The sequence below is a fragment of the Lagopus muta genome, chromosome 3, assembly GCF_023343835.1.
Source record: "Lagopus muta isolate bLagMut1 chromosome 3, bLagMut1 primary, whole genome shotgun sequence".
Classification (NCBI taxonomy): Eukaryota; Metazoa; Chordata; class Aves; order Galliformes; family Phasianidae; genus Lagopus; species Lagopus muta.
The window spans coordinates 8,134,608-8,157,395 of NC_064435.1; the positions used below are offsets into that span (position 1 = coordinate 8,134,608).

General features: G+C 42.8%; 1 protein-coding gene across 1 annotated transcript in view; it reads right to left on the reverse strand.

The window, feature by feature from the left end:
- CCN4 (cellular communication network factor 4) overlaps nt 1-22,381 on the reverse strand; it is a 40,347-nt gene extending 17,966 nt beyond the window's left edge. Inside the window, exon 1 of the mRNA XM_048939796.1 lies at nt 22,102-22,381. Within this exon, the coding sequence (XP_048795753.1) occupies nt 22,102-22,149 (48 nt within the window). The 5' untranslated portion in view covers nt 22,150-22,381. The remainder of the gene's footprint in view (nt 1-22,101) is intronic.
- Between the last annotated feature and the right edge of the window lie 407 nt (nt 22,382-22,788).

Genomic DNA, 22,788 nt, shown 5'->3' on the forward strand with positions numbered 1-22,788 from the left:
ATTAGGGCATTAAACAACATATTTTCTGTGTTCTGAAAACATTTCAAAGTCTTGTGCTGCACATGTTTCATCTGTGCAGCTAATGAGCTCATGTGGTAAAACTAGCTTGAACTAGAGTTTGAAAATCAACAGGGAACATCTGGAGCAACAGAGAAGAGTCTCCAGAAGGGATGAATAGGCAGGCTTCAATTTTAGGAAAGTAGAATGCAGAACAAATGAGAGTGCATTTGGACCATCCAAGGTCATAAGGTTACAAATCATCCTAAAACAGTACAGAACAAGATGCTGACATATGAGTCATGGGCTGGGTGACAAAAGCAGTATCATAGTTCCAGTTCCCAGACAGAACCAGACTGCTTTGGCAGAGTTTTACTTTGCAATTAGCCATGTTCTGCATTTCTGCTTATCTTATATTATTCAGTCATGATCTGGAATAAAGGGGAAGATGCTTTCTGTCCTCTTACTCTTAACGCTTTGTTCCAAGCCATACAAAAAAAGTAAAGACAGAAGTTCCACTTTTTTCTTTTTTTTTTTTCTTCCTTTCTTTCCCCCTGTCAAGAATAGCAGAAGTTTGATGACATTTTTCTAAATCATCTTAGTTTTAATAATTCTTCTATTTGAAACAGAAGTCTGAATTTTGAATGTTAGCAGTTTTCTACCAATATTTTCAATGCAGAACTGTTTGACTTAAAACAACTTTTCATTTCAAAATTTTACCATTTAAATCTGAAACATTTTGCTTGAACCCATGTCAGCCTTTCCCCTGAGATGATGATGAACTGATGAAGTTGTATGTTTCTACTTCCTTTAAATAACAATTTTCCTCCCATGTCAAGCTTCCACTGCTTAGCTTTGGCTTTCTATATTGATCACTTGTTATTTTTCAAATGTCCTCCCTGAAGTCCATACCAAGGAGTAACAACTTAACAACTTGCTTTCATCTTGTCAGGGCTCAATGGGTTAGACGGAATACAGAAATTAATCTAGCCTTGGTGAGATATCAGTGGATTTATTTCACTACCTGGACTTCAGTTTTGGGCCCTTATTTAAGTGGAATATTAAGGAAATAGGCACCAGACAATGGCAAACAAGATGGTCAGAGTCTTAACATAATTTGAGGCAAGATGCGAGAGAACTGGGCTTCTGGAGTCTGGCAAAGAGGCTGATTGGTATCAACCCACAGCTGCATGAAGGTGAGCAAAAAACATCGCAACAAAATTCTTCTCAGTGTAGCTGGAGGCATATATATGGACAGTAGCCACAGAATTCATTCAGGGAGCCTTTGTCTGAATACCAGCAAAGCTACTTCTTGACAAGGAGGTGAGTGTAGAACTGAGACAGATCCTGTGGGTCTGAATTCTCATCTTTGGCTGTTGCAGTGGCAACCACAATTTCTGGACTGTGTGATTGCTTTATCAAAACCATTCACAGAATATGTCCATAAGCCAAACCAGTCCTGCCTTCAGCTAGCTCAAGTCTGGTTCTGGCACACAAAAGTGAAATACTATTATTCTTTTGTTAAACAATACATTTAATGCAGACAAAAATATCCTATTTTGTAGATACATCTCCTCTTCATAAGCACAGACAAATATGTCATTTGGCAGCTAATTATTATTTTATCTGATAACAGGAAACATACCATATGTCTACTTTCATAGCTGGAGGATTTCAAAACAATAGAAGGAAAGTGAATTTGCCACTGCTGCTCTAATGGCCCCATGGGAACACATGGCATGCGCAGATTCATCCAAAGAAATGTAGCTACCATTTAATGTGGTGTCATATCACTATATCAAAGCCACCTCAAGACTTTCAGTGAAAGATGAGAAGTAAGGCTGCATTGGTAAATACTTATGGTTGAGTGAAAAACAGATGGAGCTTACAAGTTTTCTGAATAAACAGTATCATTTCCAGGCAAAGAGACCCATAGTGAAAGGATATTTTTGCTCCAAGAATGGCGTATTTTGGTATCTGATTAAATCTGTTAGACAGATAATGCAGATGAAAGAAATATGGGTCAGTAACATTCTTAGGACAAGCAGAAGATGCCAGACCTTCATACGCTCTAGAAACACTTGAAACTATTTCAGAGTCTGACTGCAGAATAGAATGACCAAACTTAAAATGATATGCCTTATTCTACCCTTTGCCAGGCAAAATCATGGCAAAATCTTCTGTAGCACTGGAAGTGAGTCAGCTCTGTGTGTGCAGAGAATAAGGCAGCATTAGTAGGTTTGAAGCAAAGACACCCACATCAGGATCTACCACAGCCTAGTTATTGGAGCTCTTCTGAGAAGATGGAAACATGGAATACAAATATTCATCCAGCATCTGACTAGCGTCTGAGGCAGTCGCTAGAAAACCAAATGCTTCTGTTTTTATCCTCTCTTTAATTTCTCACTGCAGAGACAGCCTGATTTCTCTGAAGGCACAGGAACAAGTGATCTGTTTTAGCAGAGAGAATGTATAGCAAACAAGTGCTTTTTTCTCAGCCAGATGGCAAAGCAGAGCTGTGGTATATAGAGCTCTCTGTTGATGAGAAGGAGTTAGGGGAGATATTTTGGTCCAAAAGGAGAGAATGTATTGCCAGGAAAGTGGGAAGAAGAATAAGCTGCAGAATTCTCCAATGGGAGTTGTACTAGATGACCTCTAAAGGTCCCTTCCAAATAAAATATTTCTACAAATTCTACCTCACATCCTCTGGAAACCTCTCTTCCCCCTATTTAACATATATAATAGCATCACTATACTCAAAGGCATTATGATATTTCCACATCTGTACTGTGAAAGATTTGGCTGGTATCACTCATGATGAAAAACCCTTGAAAACAAACATAATTTTCCACATATAAGAGATTGATGCTTGTAGGAAGCACAGAATTTCCTATACTCAGAAACAGAACAGAATCATAGCAACATTTGAGTTGGAAGGGGCTTTTAAGGGTCAACTAGTCCAACCTTCCTGCACTGAAAAGGGACACCTACAGCTACATCAGGTTGCTCAGAGCCCAGTCCAGACTGACCTTGAATTTCTCCAGGGACAGGACACCCACCACCTCTCTGGCAGCCTGTTTCAGTGCTTCACCATTCTTATCATCAAAAAAATCTTTTTCTGCTGTTATACTTGGCCTAAATCTCCCCTCTTTTAGTTTGAATTAATTTCCCCTTGTCCTATCATGAGACCATGCTAAAGAGTCTTTATTATAGCTTCTCTGTCTACGGAAGAGTCAACTAAATCATCGATTCCCATTACTTGCAGGTAGAAATGAGTATCAGATGGAGGAAAAACAAGTTCCGGTGATTAGTATAAAAGATCATAGAATCACAGAATGGCCTGGGTTAGAAGGGACCTCAAGAATCATCAAGTTCTAACTCCCCTGCCACAGGCAGGCTTGCCAACCGCTATATCAAGTAGTAGGTTAGGTTGTCCAGGTCCCCAGTGTGGTAGCATAGCAAGTATGTAGGGCTTAGTATTCTTTCATGAGTCTATGGAGGTTTAAAGGGACTTTAAACTCTGTGTAAAGCAAAGAGTTTTAATGAAAATCAGATTTTTTTTTTAAACATGGGATTTATTAGGTAAATTGATTTCATTACAATTATTTGGACAGATACAGGAAAGACTGAAGAAACATAGCCCTCCTTTGCATCAACTGTGCATAGTGCACAAAGGTTGAAAGGAAAAAGCTCACGGCGATAAAGGAAGTATTTATGGTGCTATAAACTTATTTAGCTAGTGGCAGCAGCGTTTAAATTAAGGAAGAGAAACAGGACTTGAAGATGATGTTATACATCCAGACAGCAAGAGGTGGTCTCTTGTTCTGAACAAGCGCCAGGCATCTGGAAGCCTCTGAAAATAGAACTATAGGTATCCTAATATGCATAGGAAGAGCAAGAGTTTTGTGCTATCACGCTGACGGTGCAGAGGCAAAAGAGACACACAGTCAGGAGACAAACCACAAACACCCCCTGCCAGGACATACAAAGTGGTTAATGGCACAGGGGGAATTCAAATATGAACACAGAATAATAAGAGTGTCCACGTTTACACAAAGAAGGAAAGGGAACTGGATATCTTCTGTGGCCTCTGCTGACAAACATTCAAACTCTCCTGGCACCTCACAACACCAGCAGCAGGACAGAAATGTTGTCATGGCCTATGCTACTTCCAATGATTGAGTTTGCTGCATTCCCCTCCCTCTACTGCAAATCCTAGAAAGATTCCTATTACATATGTGTGTATACAGACTGATTCACACAAACAGATGAGTATCTAAATAATCCACTTAAGGTTCAGGGATCTGAAAGAAAATATAAAACAATACAGAGCACAGAACAGATGCTGCTCTAAATCAATTCTTCAAGGAGATGAAATATTGAATTCCCTGGGAACATATTATCTTCCTAATTGTTTTCTTCCTAAAGCTGATGTAAAGCCTTTAGCTATATTACAGGCTGTTAATGTCAAACAACTGCCTCTTGAAATCTCCCTCAGTGGATTTAATTAGGCATTTTGTCACTGTGTTTTATTATGTGCCAAAAAGGAACTGTAAAAGGAGCTCTGAAGTTCTTTGCTATAGTGATTCTTGATGTTCAAAGGAGAAGCAAGCAGCAGAATGTGAAGCACACACTCCTGAGCATTTATTCTTCTGCCTTAAAAAGCAAAGATCTAACGAACAATAGCAAAAAAAAAGTCTTAAGACTTTTACATAAAGACAGTAAATTCAATAGAAATGTAGCTGGCAGCACAGGATGAGGTCAGATGTATGGAACCACACAGAACAGTTGCCCAAACACACCAGGCAGATATCAAAAATATGACAACTCATAAGCTAGAGAAATGATGAAACATTCTATGCTCAATATTAGCTAAAGGTCTCCTTTTCCCAGCCTCTGTTGAGCTTATGTATCGTAAAGCCATGGAACAAAACAGACTATCTGAAGGAATTTAACTGTTTCACATGTGGACCAGAAGCATTACTTGCAAAAACATGTATACAGAAACACTTCACACAGATGATTATAAAGGCTAATGCTATGAGGATGGAGGAAATCAGTAAACAAATATGGAAATCATTATCCTTTCTAGATAGTAGTCAAGACTGAAATAGTTTGGAGCATGGGTTCTGTAAGCAGAAAAGGGGCAACTGCAAATTGAGTGTACTTAATGCATTTATCTTAACACGTCTGTGACAAGCACATAGTTTAGAGTCTACAGTGGACCAGTGGAATGAGGCATCCTCCTTCCTTAACATTTCTGCGTAAAATTCTCAGGGCAAAATGTTCCAGTGCCTCACCAAGTTCCGAATAAAGAATTTCCTCTTAAAATCTAATCTAAATCTTCCCTCTTTAAGTCTAAAGCCATTTCCCTTTGTCCTATCACAATACTCACTGACAAAGAGTCTCTCTTCAGCTTTCCTGTGGACCCTCTTTAGATATTGGAAAGCTGCTAGTATGTCTGGAGCCTTCCCTTCTGTAGGCTGAACAACCCTAGGTCATTCAGCCTGTATTTGCAGGAGAGGTGCTCCAGCCCACTCCGATCCTCCTCACGGCCCTCCTCTGAACTCACTCTAACAGGTCCATGATTTCCTCGCATTGGTGGCTCCAGACCTGGAAACAGTTCTCCAGATGGGGCCTCGTGAGGGCAAAGCAGAGGGGGATGATCATCTCAACCTGCTAACTAAACCTCTTGATACAGCCCAAAACAAAACTGGCTTTCTGGGCTGCAAGCATACATTGCCGGCTCATATTCAGTTTTCTATTCATAAATACCGTATTATTAATTTTTGCAATGCTGCAGTTAATTTCATCTGAATTACATTCTCAAGCACCTAACAAAAAACCAAATTCCATGTTTTTAATAAAAAATAAAAGTGTGTTTTCATGACAATTCCATCAGAAGGGCAAAGCTTTGAAGTGCACAAGTATTCAAGAGTCAGTTCATCCCATTACAGGAAAAAAATAACCCTTCTCCTTCTGTAGAAACTACTCAGGAAATTTATCAATTGAATTTTAATTACTTGGAATTAAAGTTAGAAGTCGTAACAACTTTTTCCTTTATGAACACAACAACAGAAAGTGAGAGATGCAAGGAAGAGGAGCGTTTTCATCAAAAGCAAGAGGAAATCTTGTTTGTTCTGAATAAAGCATTAAATCACAAAAGGATGGAAAATGTGTGGGATGTGTGAAAGAAAGAAAAAGAAAAAAAGAAAAAAAAAAAAAAAAGGCTGCTCTGGACAGGGACTAAAGGGGGAATTTGCTTTCAGGAGAGAATCCAGGACTTATGGACCCTTCCAACTTTAGGTATTCTCTGATTCTATGAAGATTTGAAGGGTAAAACTATTCTGTTTATCAAACCAGTGAGTATGAAACGTGGCTGCATCAACAGAAAAGTGGAACCTGGAGTCAAAAGTGCAATTTTAACGTGTCCTTTTCTTCCCTAAATCCACTGAGAAGATTAACAGTTGAGATTTCATAACAAAAAGAAAGACCCCAACTGTGTAAGTTCTGTAGCAACAAAGTGCAGAGAGGGAGGAGATTTGGCTCTAGTGTGCTGGCAGCCACACAGTGCTATCAGCAACAACATCCACTTTCCAGGACACAGCCAAGAAATGAAGCCTATTCAAGGTTGAAGAAAGCTCACACAATGGGAATTTGCTGTCTGGAGGGTAACTGCCAGACCCTGAGGTCAAGCTGAGCCAGATGCAACCAGAGCTGTATGGACCAGACCTCCCATGATTATAAATCTCTATATGTTGCCAGGCCTCCAGGTCTCTTTTCTCCTCTTTCCCCTAGTGTGCTAAGCTGAAAGCCCTAGAATGTTAAAATTTGACTTCCATTTTTCAGCCTATCATTCAACCTCAGAGGAGTGTCCAAGGCTCATTGTTTTCTGTTTGGGTTCAGATACACAGCACAGAAAAATACAGAGATACCAAAATGCATGTATGGATCTAAACTGTACTGTGGTCAACAGTTTAGGGCTGATCCTTGTGGACCTGGGTCTCACATCCAATATTTGCAGAGCCCAGAACCACTAACTCTCCAAAACTGAAGGGAATAGGTGCTGTCTGCTTTTTAGTACCTTTACAGCAGGGGGATGCCTGAGTTTAGGCTTTGCTGCTTTTTTGTCCTATGTTTCATTCTTAAGAGTGACTTAGATCCATATCTGCTTTATGTTTGATTTTTTTTTTTTTTTTTTTTTGCTTTTCCCTTGGATGGTTACCGTATTCATGTTAAATTTTGATCTATCATTTCATCCCATAGATCTTAATAGTATCAGATAACTGCTAAAAGTAGCAGTTTGACTAAAGATTAATTAAAACTATAAGGAATCACAGAATCATATAATCATTTGAGAGCTAGGCACCTTTAAAGGCCAACTAGCCCAACTTCTCTGCAGTGAACAGGGACACCTCCAGATGGAGCAGGTTGCTCAGAGCCCTTTCCAGCCTGATCTTGAATGTCTACAGGGGTGAAGCATCCACCACATCTCTGGTGTATACCACTTCAATTTTAATAAGGCTAAAAGGAAGTTAGATGACCAGAAAAAGTTTCAGAGATGAATGAATTTCCTGAAGTTAAGAGCTTTCTGCAGGCAAAGACTGTCAGGGAAATTGCACATTGACAACACTGAAATCATTCAGAACGCTAACTATTGAAATGCCTCATATGTATTTTACTCTATTTTGGTGAGAAGAGAATAAAATAATGGTTTTCTTCCAAAACAGTGCTTTGTCTGCATGGTTCAGAGTTCCTTTCCACAGATGATCTGAGATTTTCTCTACTTCTTTAAAGAAAACTTGGAATTTAGTCTTAAAACAGTACTGTTCTCTCACAGCTATCAAGTTTCCTCTGCTTTGGACAAGCTCTCTACATCTTGTCTGTACTGGCCTGGATTTCCACAGAGTTCCATATTTAGAATCCTATGGACCTGGTATGAGAAGGATTCTCCTTCCTTTGGCTCCTTGCTCATGAGTAGTGTAATTCTTTCCCATACTGAAAACAAGCCCTACAAGATTTGGCCTACAAAAATTGCATAAAGCAGTTTGCACCCTTATGTACGTCTGCAGGACCAGTGCACTGCAGTCTAGTTTTGCAGCAGGCATTTGCCCATTTCCTGCCATTATTTTTATCAAGAAGATGCTGGTTGAGGATGTGGTTATATGGATAGGAGAACCACGTCTTCTTCTCAGTGCATTAGCCAGCCCCATACAGTAACAGTGGAAGGCAGTGCATCCTCCATACCCACAACATGGAATTAACAACATGGAGTCCTTTCAGACATATTTTGAAACCTAGAATCCTAGAATGCTAGAATTGCTTAGATTGGAAGGGACCTTAATGTCAATCCAGTGCCAATCCCCTGCCATAGACAGGGCTGCCACCCACCAGATCAGGCTGCTCAGGGCCCCAGTGATCCTGGCCTGGAATGTCTCCAGGGATAGGGCATCCACAGCTTCTCTGGGCAGCCTGTGTCAGTGCCACCATCCTCTGAATAAAGTATTTCCTCCTAACACCTAACTTAAATTTCTCCTTTTTTAAAGCTATTCCTCATTATCCACTTTCTGCCTATGAAAAAAGTCAGTCCCTCTCCTGCTTACAAGCTTCCTTTAAGTACTGGAAGGTCACAGCAAGATCTCTCAGAGCCTTCTCCAGGCTGAGCAAGACCAACTACCTCACTGTTTTCATAGGAGAGGGGCTCCAGACCTCTGATCACTTTTGTGGCCCTCCTCTGGACCTGCTCCAACATCTCTGCATCCTTTCTGTATTGGAGGCATCAGTACATTACTGGATGCAGTACTCCAGATGGGACCTCACAAGGGCAGAGTAGAGGGGGACAGTAACCTCCCTCTCCCTGCTGGCCACCCCTCTTCTGATGCAGCCCAGCATACTATTGGCTTTCCAGTCTGTGAGCGCACACTGCTGGCTCATGTTCAGCTTTCCATCCTCCAGAACCCACAGATCTATTGCAGTCCCAAGAACCACTACAGGACAGCAGTCAGCAGTGATGGCTGAAAACAACATCTTATCCCACATGCTATGAACCAGGAGGAGGGGGTGGTGAGGGGAACAGACTGTTCCTGAAGAATTGGCCCAGAAGCAGCAAAAGGAGCAAACTCAGGCAAGGAAGAGGAGGGAGGTTCGGAAGTGGATGGAGCCAGCTCTCAAGTCAGCATGGGCTTTGCATGACAAACACTATTCCAGACACATTTGAAGCTCAGATTCTGTTTTAATATGCAACAGAAATCCCCCAAATGCATCTGTACCTTCTCTCCCACCCCCAACAAAGGAAAGCTGCCACATTGCAAATGGGGATGGAAAAAAGGAAACCAGAGACCCATGGATTTGCCCTTGGCTCATACAAAGCTTTAGGGACAAAACTATTGCTTTCAAATTAAATACAGTGTAAACTACAAGTGGGGAAATTAGAACAAGTCTTGGCATCAAATCATGAAAAAAAAAAAAAAAAGAGTGAAGTTATTCACATAGGAAAATTATGTATTGTGCTGGAGAATGAATCCTGATGCCCCAGAAGTCAGTGGAAGGAGAACTGAAACATAAGGCTTTGGTAATCCAGATGTGAGAGAAAGAACACGGAACAGCTGGTGAAAGCAGTGCATGCTGATAGACTCAATGGCGTCAGCTCTGTGGATGGAAACACATACATTGCATTTGCAAGGCCAAGAAGAGCGTGACACATTCTGCTTCAAGGAGCAGAATGTTCAGGGTGAAAAGCAGCATCTTTTGCAAGGAGGAAAGTATCAAATAACCACGTTTAATCTCTGGCCCAAGAGATGAAGTGACTGTCCTGAAGGCAGACAGGATGTCTGTGGCAGATCCAAAAATAGCAACTAGATTTCTTGTTCCCCCACTGTAACCATACCATGATCCCTCCTCCTACACACAGATAACAAACCAAGTTGTTTAGTTCTTACTGGATGCAAAAAAGAAGTTGTTCCACTGAGCTAGTTCTCATATGTTGCCGGCTGCTCAGCAGTCACTTATTTTGTGTTTTATCTTTCAGCCCTCACACACACCCAATGCTTGCAAAGGGCATGAATCTCTCACCTCTCCAGCACCTCCAGCTCCAACAGATCATTGGTGATCAGCAGTTTACAACTTGCTGTGCTGATGCAATGCGATGTAAGAGTCCCTCACGCATGACTCAGACACTGAGATACCTACAGGGACTCAAGTAAAAAGCACGTAGGTGGAAAAATTCCCCAGAATTCCAGTGATCTCTTAAAGCTATAAATGACATAAAACCAAAAATAACAACAGCTTGAGGTCGCACCTTGAGTACTATGTTCATTTGGGCTCTAGAACAAAGATGTTGAACTGTGTCCAAAGAAGGTCAATGAAACTGCGAAGGATCTGGAGCTCAGGTCTTATGTGGAGCAGCTGAGGGAACTGAGATTGTTCAGTCTGGAGAAGAGGAGGCTCAAGGGAGGTCTTATTGCTCTCTACAACTACCTGGAAGGAGGTTGTGATGAGGTGGGGGTTGGCTTCTTCTCCCAGATGACAGTAACAGGATGAGAGATAACAGCCTCAAGTTGTGCCAGGGGAAGTTCAGGTTGGACATTAGGAAAACAGTGGTCAAGCACTGGAATGGGCTGCCCAAGGAGGTGGGGGAGTCACTGTTCCTGGAGGTGTAAAAGAAAGTGTAGATGTGGCACTGAACGCTATGGTCTGGGATGGTCACAGGCATAGGCTGATGGTTAGACTAGATGATCTTGAAGGCCTTTCCAACCTTAACAATTCTATGATTCTATTAAAAAAAACCTTTTTTCCAGTCACATGTACTGCCGTAGCTCCACCCCAGCCCACCAACTGATGGGTTCCAATCAAGTGCTTAAGCATGTCGCAAGTAGAAAGTGCTTTAGACTTTGCCATGCCCATTAGCACCCTCACATCTTCCAGGAAAAAAAAAAAAAAAGAAGAAAAAAAGAAAAAGAAAAAGAAAGAAAGATAAAGAAACAAAAAAAAAAAAAAAAAAAAGAAGAAAAAAACCCCAAACCACTCCAGGAAACTACCGCTATTTCTCCCACCCTAAAAAACATAAACTGGTAAAAACATTTCAGATCTTAACGGATAAAGCTCCTGCTTTCCCACAAAGGAGAGGACACACTCTATGGATCCAGGAGGAAAAAGATTAATTTCTCATGATATGGGTACTGACATTTTTGCTTCTCTCTGGAAAGCTGGCCCTGGTCCCGGCTGCACGCAGCGCCCTGCAAGCCAAGCGGGAGCTTCGAGCACAGAGCTGGGCTCCCGGCTCCCCGACACACGAGGGCAGTGTTGGTGCACAGATGTCAGGGCTCGGAGCTCTACTGCTCCTCCCGCTCGAACTCCTCGGCTGGGGTTTCTCCCCATGCACGCCTCGTGTCCCAAATAACGCGTTTGGGGAGCGCATGTGGAGGGAGATGTGGTGTTACGCCCAAATATTTATATATGCGCAGCTCCCGGTGGTTTTTCTAAGCGAGTTTCCCCTCTGTGTTACAGGGTGAGCAACAAAAGCACGATCAGCGCATTGACAGGTATGTGATCACACAGGGAATGGGACAGATGGAAGTCTCCAACTAATCCTCTTTCAAATGGTGGAAGCATCGAGGATGGAGAGGTTTTAAAGAAACCCTAACTGTGCTGCTGTCATATCAATTCATTCCTCTAATCAAACATTCCAGCCTTCTAGATGATACCTTGGAACACATTTTAATATAGGTTAGGGGAAAAAAAATAAGTTAAAATATGACACAGACACCCCCTCAGCCTACAACAGACAGCCTATGTGATACCTATGGAATAATTGACACAAATCATAAAAACACAGGTGTGTAGGGGGAATATACATGTCTATTTTTTGCATATACATATAAGTAAATCATACCAAATTCAGCATACCATATAGAAGAAGCAGAAGTTTCTTATCAGAGTATGAAAGCAGGACACAGTGCATTGTTCCACTGCAAGCTTAGGAGCCCACCCACACCCAGGCAACTCTGACGAGCGAGGAATGCACCTGTCTGTGCAAACATGGTCACACCAACCCTTGGGGGAACTCCAGTGCACCAAAGAAGCCAATTATCACTTTTGATGCAAAATCTCTAAAAACAAGTAAAGCGACCCCAGAAACATGTATTGGTGACATGACATCTACTTGCATTTGGCCCCTTTCTGATGCCCATGGAGAGCTGCGTATCACAAAAGTATTTGGTTAAGGGTCTGCTTTTAGAGACATACAATTGGTACTCAAAAGAAAACAAAACAACAAACCAACAACCCAGTGAGGATTAGAATCATAGAACTGTAGAATCATAATGGTTGGAAAAGACCACTAGGGGATTATCTAGTCCAGCTGTCATTAATAGTGAATACATCATTAACAGCAAATGATCTTCATAGATGAACTTCATTGACAGATATCAGGGACATCAATATATATTTAACTATGGTGACTGCAATAGATGAAGTCAAACTTGGAACAGGAAAGCTGGCTGAATTTGCACCCATATTCTTATAACAGCGTTTACCAGCCCACACACGGGTGCTGTGGGTATGACCTAGTCCTCCAAGACCAAGAGCAGGAAATACTGCCAGCAGTGCTTCTGAATAAATCACCTGCTGAGTGGCCAAACTAGTTAATGGAAAGTGCATACTTCCCTAATTTATTTTCCTTTTTTTTTTTTTCTTAAAAATGTAACTGAAGAGTTTTATAGCATAATCCACTTGAAGATTCTCAGCACTGGCTGCAGTTTTTGTGGTTTGGTCCTTCCTTGCTAAAGAGATAAAATGACCCAGCTGTTACTCTAAAACCAAAGACTTGGTTGCCTGCAGGCAGCCAAGTACATGTGCCAGCCATTCGAGAGAGTGCTTAATTTCCTCCAGATGGATTTTGATGTCTCTGCCTTCTTATCAGCCCAAAAACAGAAGTTTCCTTTTGTCAAAGCAGATATAAACTGGTGATCATAAATGTGAAATATAGCCTACTTAGTTATCATACATATGAAGGAATGTTTTGGTGGGCTTCAAAACCCAGGAAGCAAGATCCACAAGTCCAAAAAAAAAAACACAGAGGAACCTCTTGCACCACAAATATAAGCATGCAAAGGACAGCATTTAGCAGACATGGCAGTGACAACTGTTTATAACACAACCAGGAGATGCTTTGAGATACTGTCAGAATTTCAGGGCAAAGCTACCAGCCTGAATGCAGAGACCTGGTATAAGATAATCCTGAAGGTCTTTTTCAAACTGGATGATTTAATCAGTCTGTGATTCTATGAATGTCTGCCCGGTGCAAAACAGACAGTCTCATCTTGAACAGAGACAAGCTCAGTGGAGTCACTGTTCTGGGTGTTTAATGTTGTCCCCAAAAGAATCATAGAATCATATATAATCACATAGAATCATGAATGGCTTAGGTTGGAAGGGGCTTTAAAGATAATCGAGCTCAAAACACCTGCCATGGGCAGGATTGCTACCCTACAGATCAGGCTGCCCACAGCCCAATTTAACCTGGTCTTGAATGCCTCCAGGGATGGGCCATCCACAGCTTCTCTGGGCAGCCTGTGCCAGTGCCTCACCTCCCTGAGTAAATACTTTCTTCCTAACATCTAACTTAAATTTATCCTTTTCAGGTTAAAGTCATTCCCCCTTGTTGTATCACTATCAGACCATGTAAAAAGTCTGTCCTCTCCACCTTGTAAGCTCCCCCCAAGTACTGGAAGGCCACAATGAAATTTCCCCAGAACCTCCTCTTCTCCATGGCTAAGTAAGACCAATGCCCTCAACTTATCCTCATAGGAAAGGTGCTCCATCACTTTGACATCTTTGTGGCCCTCTGCTAGACCCACTCCAGCAGCTCAACTTCTTTCTTGTGCTGGGTGCCCCAGGTTTGGACATAGTAGTCCAGACCTCACAAAGACAGAATAGAGGGATACAATCTGCTTCCTCACCTTGTTGGCCACCCATCTACTGATGCAGCCCAGGATACTGTTGGCTTTCTAGGCTGCAAGCAAAAGGCATCAAACTGCTTTTAAGCAAAATCATGCTTCCTTCTTTTCTCTGTGATCACCCTGTCACAGGCCAAGCATAATTTCAGGGAGATGAGGAAAATTCAAGAAGAGAAAGAAGTAATTGTCCACTCCTACTATTGGCTGTTACTCAAAATCTTCAATTAGAAAATACCAAAAACAAAACAGGATGGTACTCTGGAAAGCTGTAGAGCACAGAAAGGAATCATAAATTTCAAACCACACAAAAGTTTCAGTTGAATTTGCAAATTGTAGCAAAGAGACAATTCTATAGCATACATACAGTTCAAAAAATTGCTACCTTCTAACACATAAGAAAAAATCCCTGTGTCATCCAGAGCTATTTTGGTCAAAGTCTATGTGGGTTGCATTGCCCTTGGTGGCAGCAGCAAGTTTTGTGTCAAGTGCTGTACAGAAGTTCTTTACTACTGTTGACTTTACTATGTTCTTTCCATTACATATGGTTCTTTCCATTACATTTTCGAGAGTGCTAGTGGAGGTGACTGCCAAGCTGTTTTCCACCATCTATCACTGTTCCTGGTCAACCGGACAGGTCCCAGAAGATTGGAGGCTTCCCATCTACAAGAAGGGTTGTAAGGAGGATCTGGGGAACTACAGGCCTGTCAGCCTGTCCTTGGTTCCAGGAAAGCTTATGGAGCGGATCATCTTGAGGGAGGAATCACATAACATGTGTGGGAAAACCAGGGGATCAGGCCCAGCCAGGATGGGTTCATGAAAGGTGAGTCTTGCTTGACCAAGATGACATCTATCTATGATCTAGTGACCTTCCTGGTGGATGAGGGAAAGGCTGTTGACGTAGTCTAGCTAGACTTGAGCAAAGCCTTTGACAATATCTCCCACACCATTCTGGAGAAGCTGGCAGCCCGTGGCATTGAAAGGTACACTCTTTGCTGTGTAAAGAACTGGCTGGAGGGCCAGGCCCAAAGAGTGGTGGTGAAAGGAGTTAAATCCAGCTGGTGACTTGTCATGAGTGGTGCTCCCCAGGAGTTGGTATTGGGGTATGTCCTATTCCTATCTTTATTGATGACCTGGATGAGGGCATAGAGTGCACCCTCAGTAAGTTCACAGATGACACCAAGGACTAGAGGGAATGGCTTCACATTGGATGTTAGGAAATACTACTTCTCCAAAAGAGCAGTCAGGCACTGGAATGAGCTGCCCATGAAGGGTTGAGTTGCTTTCCCTGGAGGTGTTCAAGAAACATTTAGATGTTTTACTGAGTGACATGGTTTGTTGGAAATATTGGTGATAGATGGACAGTTGGACTGGATGGCCTTGGAGGTCTTTTCCAACCTTTGTAATTCGATGATTCTTTTATATGGGTGCTAGGTATGGTAGTTCCATGTTTCTGTATTTAATGCTACTGACTCGGTTGAGTTAGTGTTGCATGCTGGAGACAGAATAATCAAACTAATGCTTCGTATTCACTTGGAAGTATTGCACTGGACAGATATTTAGTATGCCAAAAAGGGAAAGAACAGATGCACCCTAAATATCAGTGACGATAAACTGAACAGAAGGAATTTGATTCAGCTCTAATAGAAAGGTATTAAAACAACAAAAGCAGTACTAGTATTGAGAGTTTTGTTCATCAAAGAAATCAAAGAAATCAAAGAAATGCTGGACCAAGATACCTTGCTATTCTGCTCCATCACCAAGCATGAGATATCTTTTCTTCCAAATCTGCAAGAAGGCAAAGTCTCAGGAGAAGGTCTGGAATTGCTCTGTTACAGCAAGGTTCTAGCTGCATGCATGTTCAGCAACATCAGGATCCAGGTATGCTCAGCTGATTCACAACCCCCCATGGATGGATGGATGAACCCACAATTATTTCTGCAAGTACTTCTCAGGTTTCCCTTTGGGCTCAACAAAAGCCGTCCTGGAGTTCATGAAACTTGGCCTTCCAACTTGGTCATCTCTCATTTGCTTTCTAGGTTAAGTAGAATGACAGACCCAGAATAATAAAACAGAACAACATGGGAGCTATTGAGAAAGAGAAGTGGAACACAGAGATGACCACACAGTTCTGGAATGCATTAGCAACCCAAGTATTAGAATTTCATTATTCAAGCTGTGCTGCAAAGCTTAGCTTAAATGTTATCTTCTTCAACAGCTGTTTCAGCCTAAAGGCTCTTTTCCTTCCCCATCCACAAGAAGAATTACGCATACAGCAGAGCCAGCTGTTGGCACCCCAGAGAGGTAAAAATGCATTTTCTTCCTACTACTTTCCCATACCTAGCCTAGAGCAAGGATTACAAATCAAAGCCCAGTCTATTAGAAGTCACAAGGGATTAAGAGAACTCTAGAAGATTCACCCAGGATGCCAGAATAAGCAACAGTCAGGAGAGAAAAACATAGGTTTTCAGTATGGATGCACAGAAAAACAGGGACCAGTGGAGGTACCACCTAGAGCTGGGAGACCACTAGTTTGCAGGAGAATTAGTGATCCTTCCCACAGCTAGCAATCCTAGAGCAGCACAGAGGAACATCTGCACATATCTGCTAAAGCAGCAGACTCAGAGACCCTCAACCCGGGAACACATCTGTAAAAACAAAATTCTGTGATCTCCTGCCAGCCAGCATTGAGCAGTGAAAGACTGAAGGTAGCCTGTATCAGGATGCAGCAACTTCTGGGCAGGATAAAGCTTAGAAGAGGCACTGATGGGAAAATCTGGGTGCTACGCGCCCAAGCCAGAGATATAGAGTTGATTTCTTGCTATGTACAGGAAAATAAGTGGGTAGACTTTGTTTGACTTCTTAGGCTTGTTCACTGCCACACTGGCAGCTATCAGTCAAAATTTCTACTTAACAGAAACATAAAATGTTGTGTTTAACATAAGCATCTTAAGATTGACAGAGGTTGAGATATATTATAAGAAAGCAAATGGAAAGTCAGGAGGACATCTTAATCTAAGGTGCTTACCTGCTTCTCCCAGGGACAAACTCAAGTTTGAAAAGAGAAAGGAAAACTTCCCCTGATTTCTGATCCCCAGCTTGAGACATTGACAGGTTGGATACCCAAAAGTATATTGAGTTGAAGCTGTGGGTATTCAGCTTCTTCCAGGTCACATCTGCCAATGTCCTCATGCACAGCAGTACTTCTTTCTTTTTAAAAAAAACAGTTTCATTTCATTTCCACTCACACATGAGAGCCAAGGCTGTACAGACAGGAATGCTTAAGACCCCGCTGGGACACTGAGGCCATCCAAAAAAGAGCAGTTCTCAGAAAGATGAGTGTTGACACAATACTAAAGCATCTCCTAGTGCCCCAGTGTGGGAGCCCAGGGCTTCTGAATCACAGAATCATATAATAAAGCAAGTTGGAAAGGACCATCGAGTCCAACTCCTGAATAAAGAAGTCAAAAGTCCCATAGAAACGTGGAGGACTTCTGAAATTTTTGACCTTTTCCCAGCACCTTGGGAAAACAGAAGAACATAAACATACACAACTCTTTCAAAGAACACCCAACACAACCATGGGAATCTCATACTTCTGCTAAAGCCCACAGCTATTATCATTAACTAATGCCTTTCCCCTGAGAATCCCTGCCAGAGGAGTACTCACATGGGAGGCAGAAATGCTGACACATGAAGCAGTCTCAGATTTGGGTCTGGACCTCAAAGCCATTTGAAGCACCATTCAGTTCTGCCTTCAGTGTGCTGCTTTAAAAATGGCAATAATTTTGTTATGTGTAAGGATTTGCAAGGGGTGCTACTGAATAAAACAGATTTAGGAGAGTCTACGTGTGGTGCAGCCATACACGCAGGAATGACATCTACCAGTGCTGAGCCATAAGATACTCACAGCTGGCTCTTTTGCTGCTCTAATCAGAGTAACTTCAATTGACATCTGTAATGTATGGAAGTGGAGGATGAAACTATGCTTCTAAGGACCACAGTCAGCTTCTCTTTGCTAAGTATATGCAACAGGGAATGGTGGGAAGGTTAGAGGGAGAAGTACTATGAACCTTGAATCTATGCTGCTTGAGATTATCCATGCGACATTATCCATGTTGCAAGTTTGCACCCTTCCATTACAGGGCACTCAGTAGAAAAACCTCAGCTCACTTCTCTCAGAGAGCCATGGGATTTTGCAGGCAAGGATAAAGGTGTCTTTTGTTCTAAACTATATGTGAGATGCTAGCAAAACAAATAGATAAATCAATAAATCAACCTCTAGATTTTTCTTTTTTTTTTTCTTTTTTTTTTTTTTTTTGGTTCAAACTTGGTCAGAATGTGGTTTCTTCTGGAAGATCACAGAGAAATGTAATAATTTTTTCCTGCCACCATATCCAAATATTTTGCAAATGAATTTCTTGGCTCACATCTGTGCCAATAAATCTTATAAAAAGAAGGAAAAACCACACATTACAGTTCTCAAACCACCTTCCACACAGCCTTAGGCAGCTCTGAATTCAGGTTGTAATCAGTGACCAGCTAATGAAATTGCTGCACACAAAAGAGGCTGTAAAATCATATTTGAACATCTCTCTTCTCCTTTCCACCCACTAAGCCAAAAGTCTGGTGTTTATGTGTCATGTCTGCCATCACATCAAATAGAAGTGTGAAACCTGCCCACTAGATGATATAATGAAGAGCAGTACCACTCTGCCATCTGACCTGCTGTTACCAGCACCACTGAAAGAACTGATAGTGACATTTCAGTATTGAAAGGGGGCTATATGAAAGAAGGGGACAGACTTTCAGCAGGGTCTGTTGTGACAGGACATGCAGAAATGGTTTCAAATTAAAAAAAAAAAAGGGGGGAGATTTAGTCTGGATACAGGGCAAAAACTTTTTACAGTAAGGGTGATGAAGCACTGGAACAGGTTGCCTAGAGAGGTGGTGGATTCCCTGCTCCTGGGGACACTGAAGACCAGGCTGCACGGGGCCCTGAGCAACCTGATAGAGCTGTAGTTGTCCCTTTTCAGTGCCGGGGAGCTGGATGATCAAAGGAGAATTCTGTGGGACTGCACTCACTCCTTGTCTACACACCACCCATTCCCCCCCTTCACACTGGGGATTTTAGAAAAACCCTTCTTGTCCTTCTTCCTATATAATTCCCCAGTTTTCTAAAAAGTGCAGAATTGGTTTGCTAACCATCACCTTGCTCCGGGAATTTTTGTCCCATCTGAATAAGGGATCTCCTATCTGCCGAATCAAGAGGACAAGAAGCAGAAGATCCCAGCTCTGATTCCTCTGTACACAGAACTGAAAGGGGCCATTGCACCCAGAACTAAAGCTCTTGCTGCAGAAATGACTCAGGCACTGAGGAATCTCAGCAAAGCTGATGGGACTTGGGCTCCCATGGTCTCTGCCCTTATATGTATGAAAAACATTTTAAGACATCTGAAAAGATACACCTGAAGTTCTAATTACACTCTGCTATTTCATAGAATCATAGAATCATAGAATCATAGAATCATAGAATCATAGAATCATAGAATCATAGAATCATAGAATCATAGAATGGCCTGGGTTGAAAAGGACCTCAAAGATCATCTAGTTTCAACCCCCCTGCCACAGACAGGGTCATCAACTACTAGACCAGGCTGCCCAGAGCCACCAAACCCTTAACCCATACAGTTAGGTCCCAGTACAAAACCTTATCAATAAAACATTTTACGAACTCAGTGACCACCTGTGGCTGAATGCAGCACTGAGATGAGGGTGTCTCCTGCAGGACCTGAGAGCTGCCTTTTGAAGACATACCTGTTCTTCTCATATTAACCTCCTCTCCTTTTCTACTGGCAAGAAGCCCATATATATAATATATATTCTAGAAAAGGTTCTTCACCAGAAGTCAGTGGGCATGGAACAGGTTGCCTAGGGAAGTGTCACAGCCTCAAGTTAACAGAGTTCAAGGAGAATTTGGACAAAGTATCTGATTTTTGGGTGGTCCTGTGGTGAGCCAGGAGTTGGATTCAGTGATCCTCAGGGATCCCTTTCAACTTGGGGTACTCTATGATTCTATTAGACATCTCCTTGAGCAAGAGATATCTCTCATGAGCAAGGTGGTCATGACAGATAAATATTTATAATATCTTATATCACTTGCAATATCCATTTTACTGTTTAACATTTCTTAAGCAGACCAGATCACGCCTGATCTTCCTTCAAAAGTCCTATAAATACTGCACAGACTAATTCTCCTTCCCAGTTGCTCTGCCCTACGTGTATCATCTCTCTGCATTGTCACACTAGTCACCCCCATTCTCTCATCACCTTTTGTATAACAACCACAAATCTCTCCTTCAGCAGCTTACTACTTCCATCCCACAGCAGCTCAGGTGTGGAGAAGGTCCACAGAAAGCCAGCTCCTCACTGGAGCTTTCTTTCTAAAGATGGCACAAGCTCCTAGGGTCCAACTCCACATCTTGGTTCAGGAGATGGCAATGCCCTGGGATACTTTGAAGAGATGGAGTTCCACCAGCACAGATAGTTTGATAGCTTGAACTGGAAACAGTCCAGAACCATGACTCTTTTAGACTATTTTTTTATATTCTTTCAACTCTTTTTTAGATACTCTTTAGACCAAATACATTGCCAGAACTATTCAGATTTCACCCACTCATTCATCCCCATAGCAGACGCATGTGTCTGCATGCACTCACACATACTTTCATGCTACATCTGGTTTTCTGACAAACAGCTTTGATATCAGGGAGCCTGGGATAGCCACTATGAGATTTCCAAGGCACTCACACACATCTCCTGTAATCACCCTGCTGGAGGGGAGAGGGAGGAGTTGGGGTCTCCTGTTCTGTTCATGTGACTTTTTGCTTGCTCAACAAAATCAGAGTTGATTATTACCTCAGAGAGACAGAGGGGTGCATTTTGTTACTAGTTTTGTGATCGTTGGTTTGGAGGGTTTTTTTTTTTCTGTTTTGAAGAGGCACCATATCAGCCTATCTCCACATTCAAGCAGGACTTATCGTCTGCCATCTGCCTGCACACAGGTGCGTTTCACCACACCACGCGTGCTGCTTTCTCGCTGTAATGCCCCACTTCATCTCTCTACAAACCCCACGACCGCTGGTGCCAGCAGCCCTACAAAGACAAATCCCCCCCGTGCAAAGCAGTTCATTTCACCCCTCTGCGAGCAGAAGCGATGCTCAGACACTGCCTTACACGTGGCTGTCTCAGGGAATGCCACAGCCTCAAGCGTGTCGCTGGCACCCACACTCTGCACCTCTTTTGGGTTACCCACCGCTCCTCAAAGCCTCCGGGGACTGGGACTGTTCCCGGCTCTCCCGTTGGGAACAGACACTCCCCGCACGCATCACCTCCCTGCCTTGGCCGTCACCTTCTAAACGCGACCGCTCTTACCCCGGCAGCGAGAAACAAAACTGCCCGGAGGCAGCGCCGGCAGCGGCACCGCACCTGAGGGGAGCGGCCGGCAATGTCTGCTCCCGGCCCCGGTCCTTCTGCCAGCCCCGGTCCCTGCACGGCTCGGCACGACTCCAGCCCCGCTCCCGGCACCGCCGTGCACCGCCGCCCGCCTCTCCGCTCCAACCTGCTCCCCTAGCAGCCTGATTCTGGCTGCTCCGGGCAGCACTGGATCACCTTTTCCTCCTTGTTTTGCTCCACAATAAGAATAGTAGCAATAAAAGAAAACAAACAAGCAAACAAAAAGAGAAACCCACAGTTTTGTGTGCAAATTCACCTGGATGCTGAGCAGAGATGAACTCAACTCACAGGCACTTCTGCACTTTTCCTTTTTCATTTTTCCTTTCCTTACTTCTTCTTCTTCTTTTTTCCTTTCCTTTTTCCTTTTCCCTTTATTCCTTTCCTTTCCTTTCCTTTCCTTTCCTTTCCTTTCCTTTCCTTTCCTTTCCTTTCCTTTCCTTTCCTTTCCTTTCCTTTCCTTTCCCCTTCCCCTTTCCTTTTCCCCACAGCTCACCTTTCCCTTCTCACTTCCACTCTTACCTCCCCACCACTCACCAGTTCCCACTTCCCCGCACACACTGCACTCGTTCCCACCACCCTACCATGCACTAAGCACAAGAGTGTTTGCAGAGGATACTCCTGCAGTTTCCAAACTCACCTGCAAAATGCTGCTTGTTGCTAGAATCCAGGGCAAAAGCCACCTCATCCCTGGAAGCCGGGATTAAATACATTGATTGAACCCAGATTTAGAGCCGTTTTGAACAAAAACACCACTTTCGGGAACACACAGCAATCCTTAACTGGTAACCTAGCCTAGGAACTCTGCCTTTTTCTCTTGGCTCTTTGGGGATTTTATTAAAGACAGATCTGACGTCAGGGTGAAGGACAAGCCCTGCATTTTTCCTCTGGAGAAACTTTTCCTGCCTTCACTTCTTCATTTTTGTGTGTGGTGTTGTCCCACCTCCTGCATTTCAGTGCATCGCTGTTAGCCAAAGGCTCTTAAAGGGAAAGCTGCAGTACATTGGTCCAACGCTGTGACTTAACTCTGCTCTGAGAGGCTCAGTGCCTGTCCATAACACTGCTCATGGCATTCAGCTAGGCAAGAAACATTTAGTCTGACTTCACTAGTTATGAATGATGAGGCTTTTATGCACGCAAATATCCCCAGATGTGTGATGAATACAGTCTAATTAAAGGTGGCTCCCCTTGTCGTGCAGAAGGGGTCAGACCTGTGAGTGCACCCCGTGGGGCACCCCTCTTCACAGAGAAACCCGAATCAGAAAGGAAGGACAACTGCCATGCTTTGTATCCCCCCTGTGATTTTTGTGGAGTGTACTGGAGCACG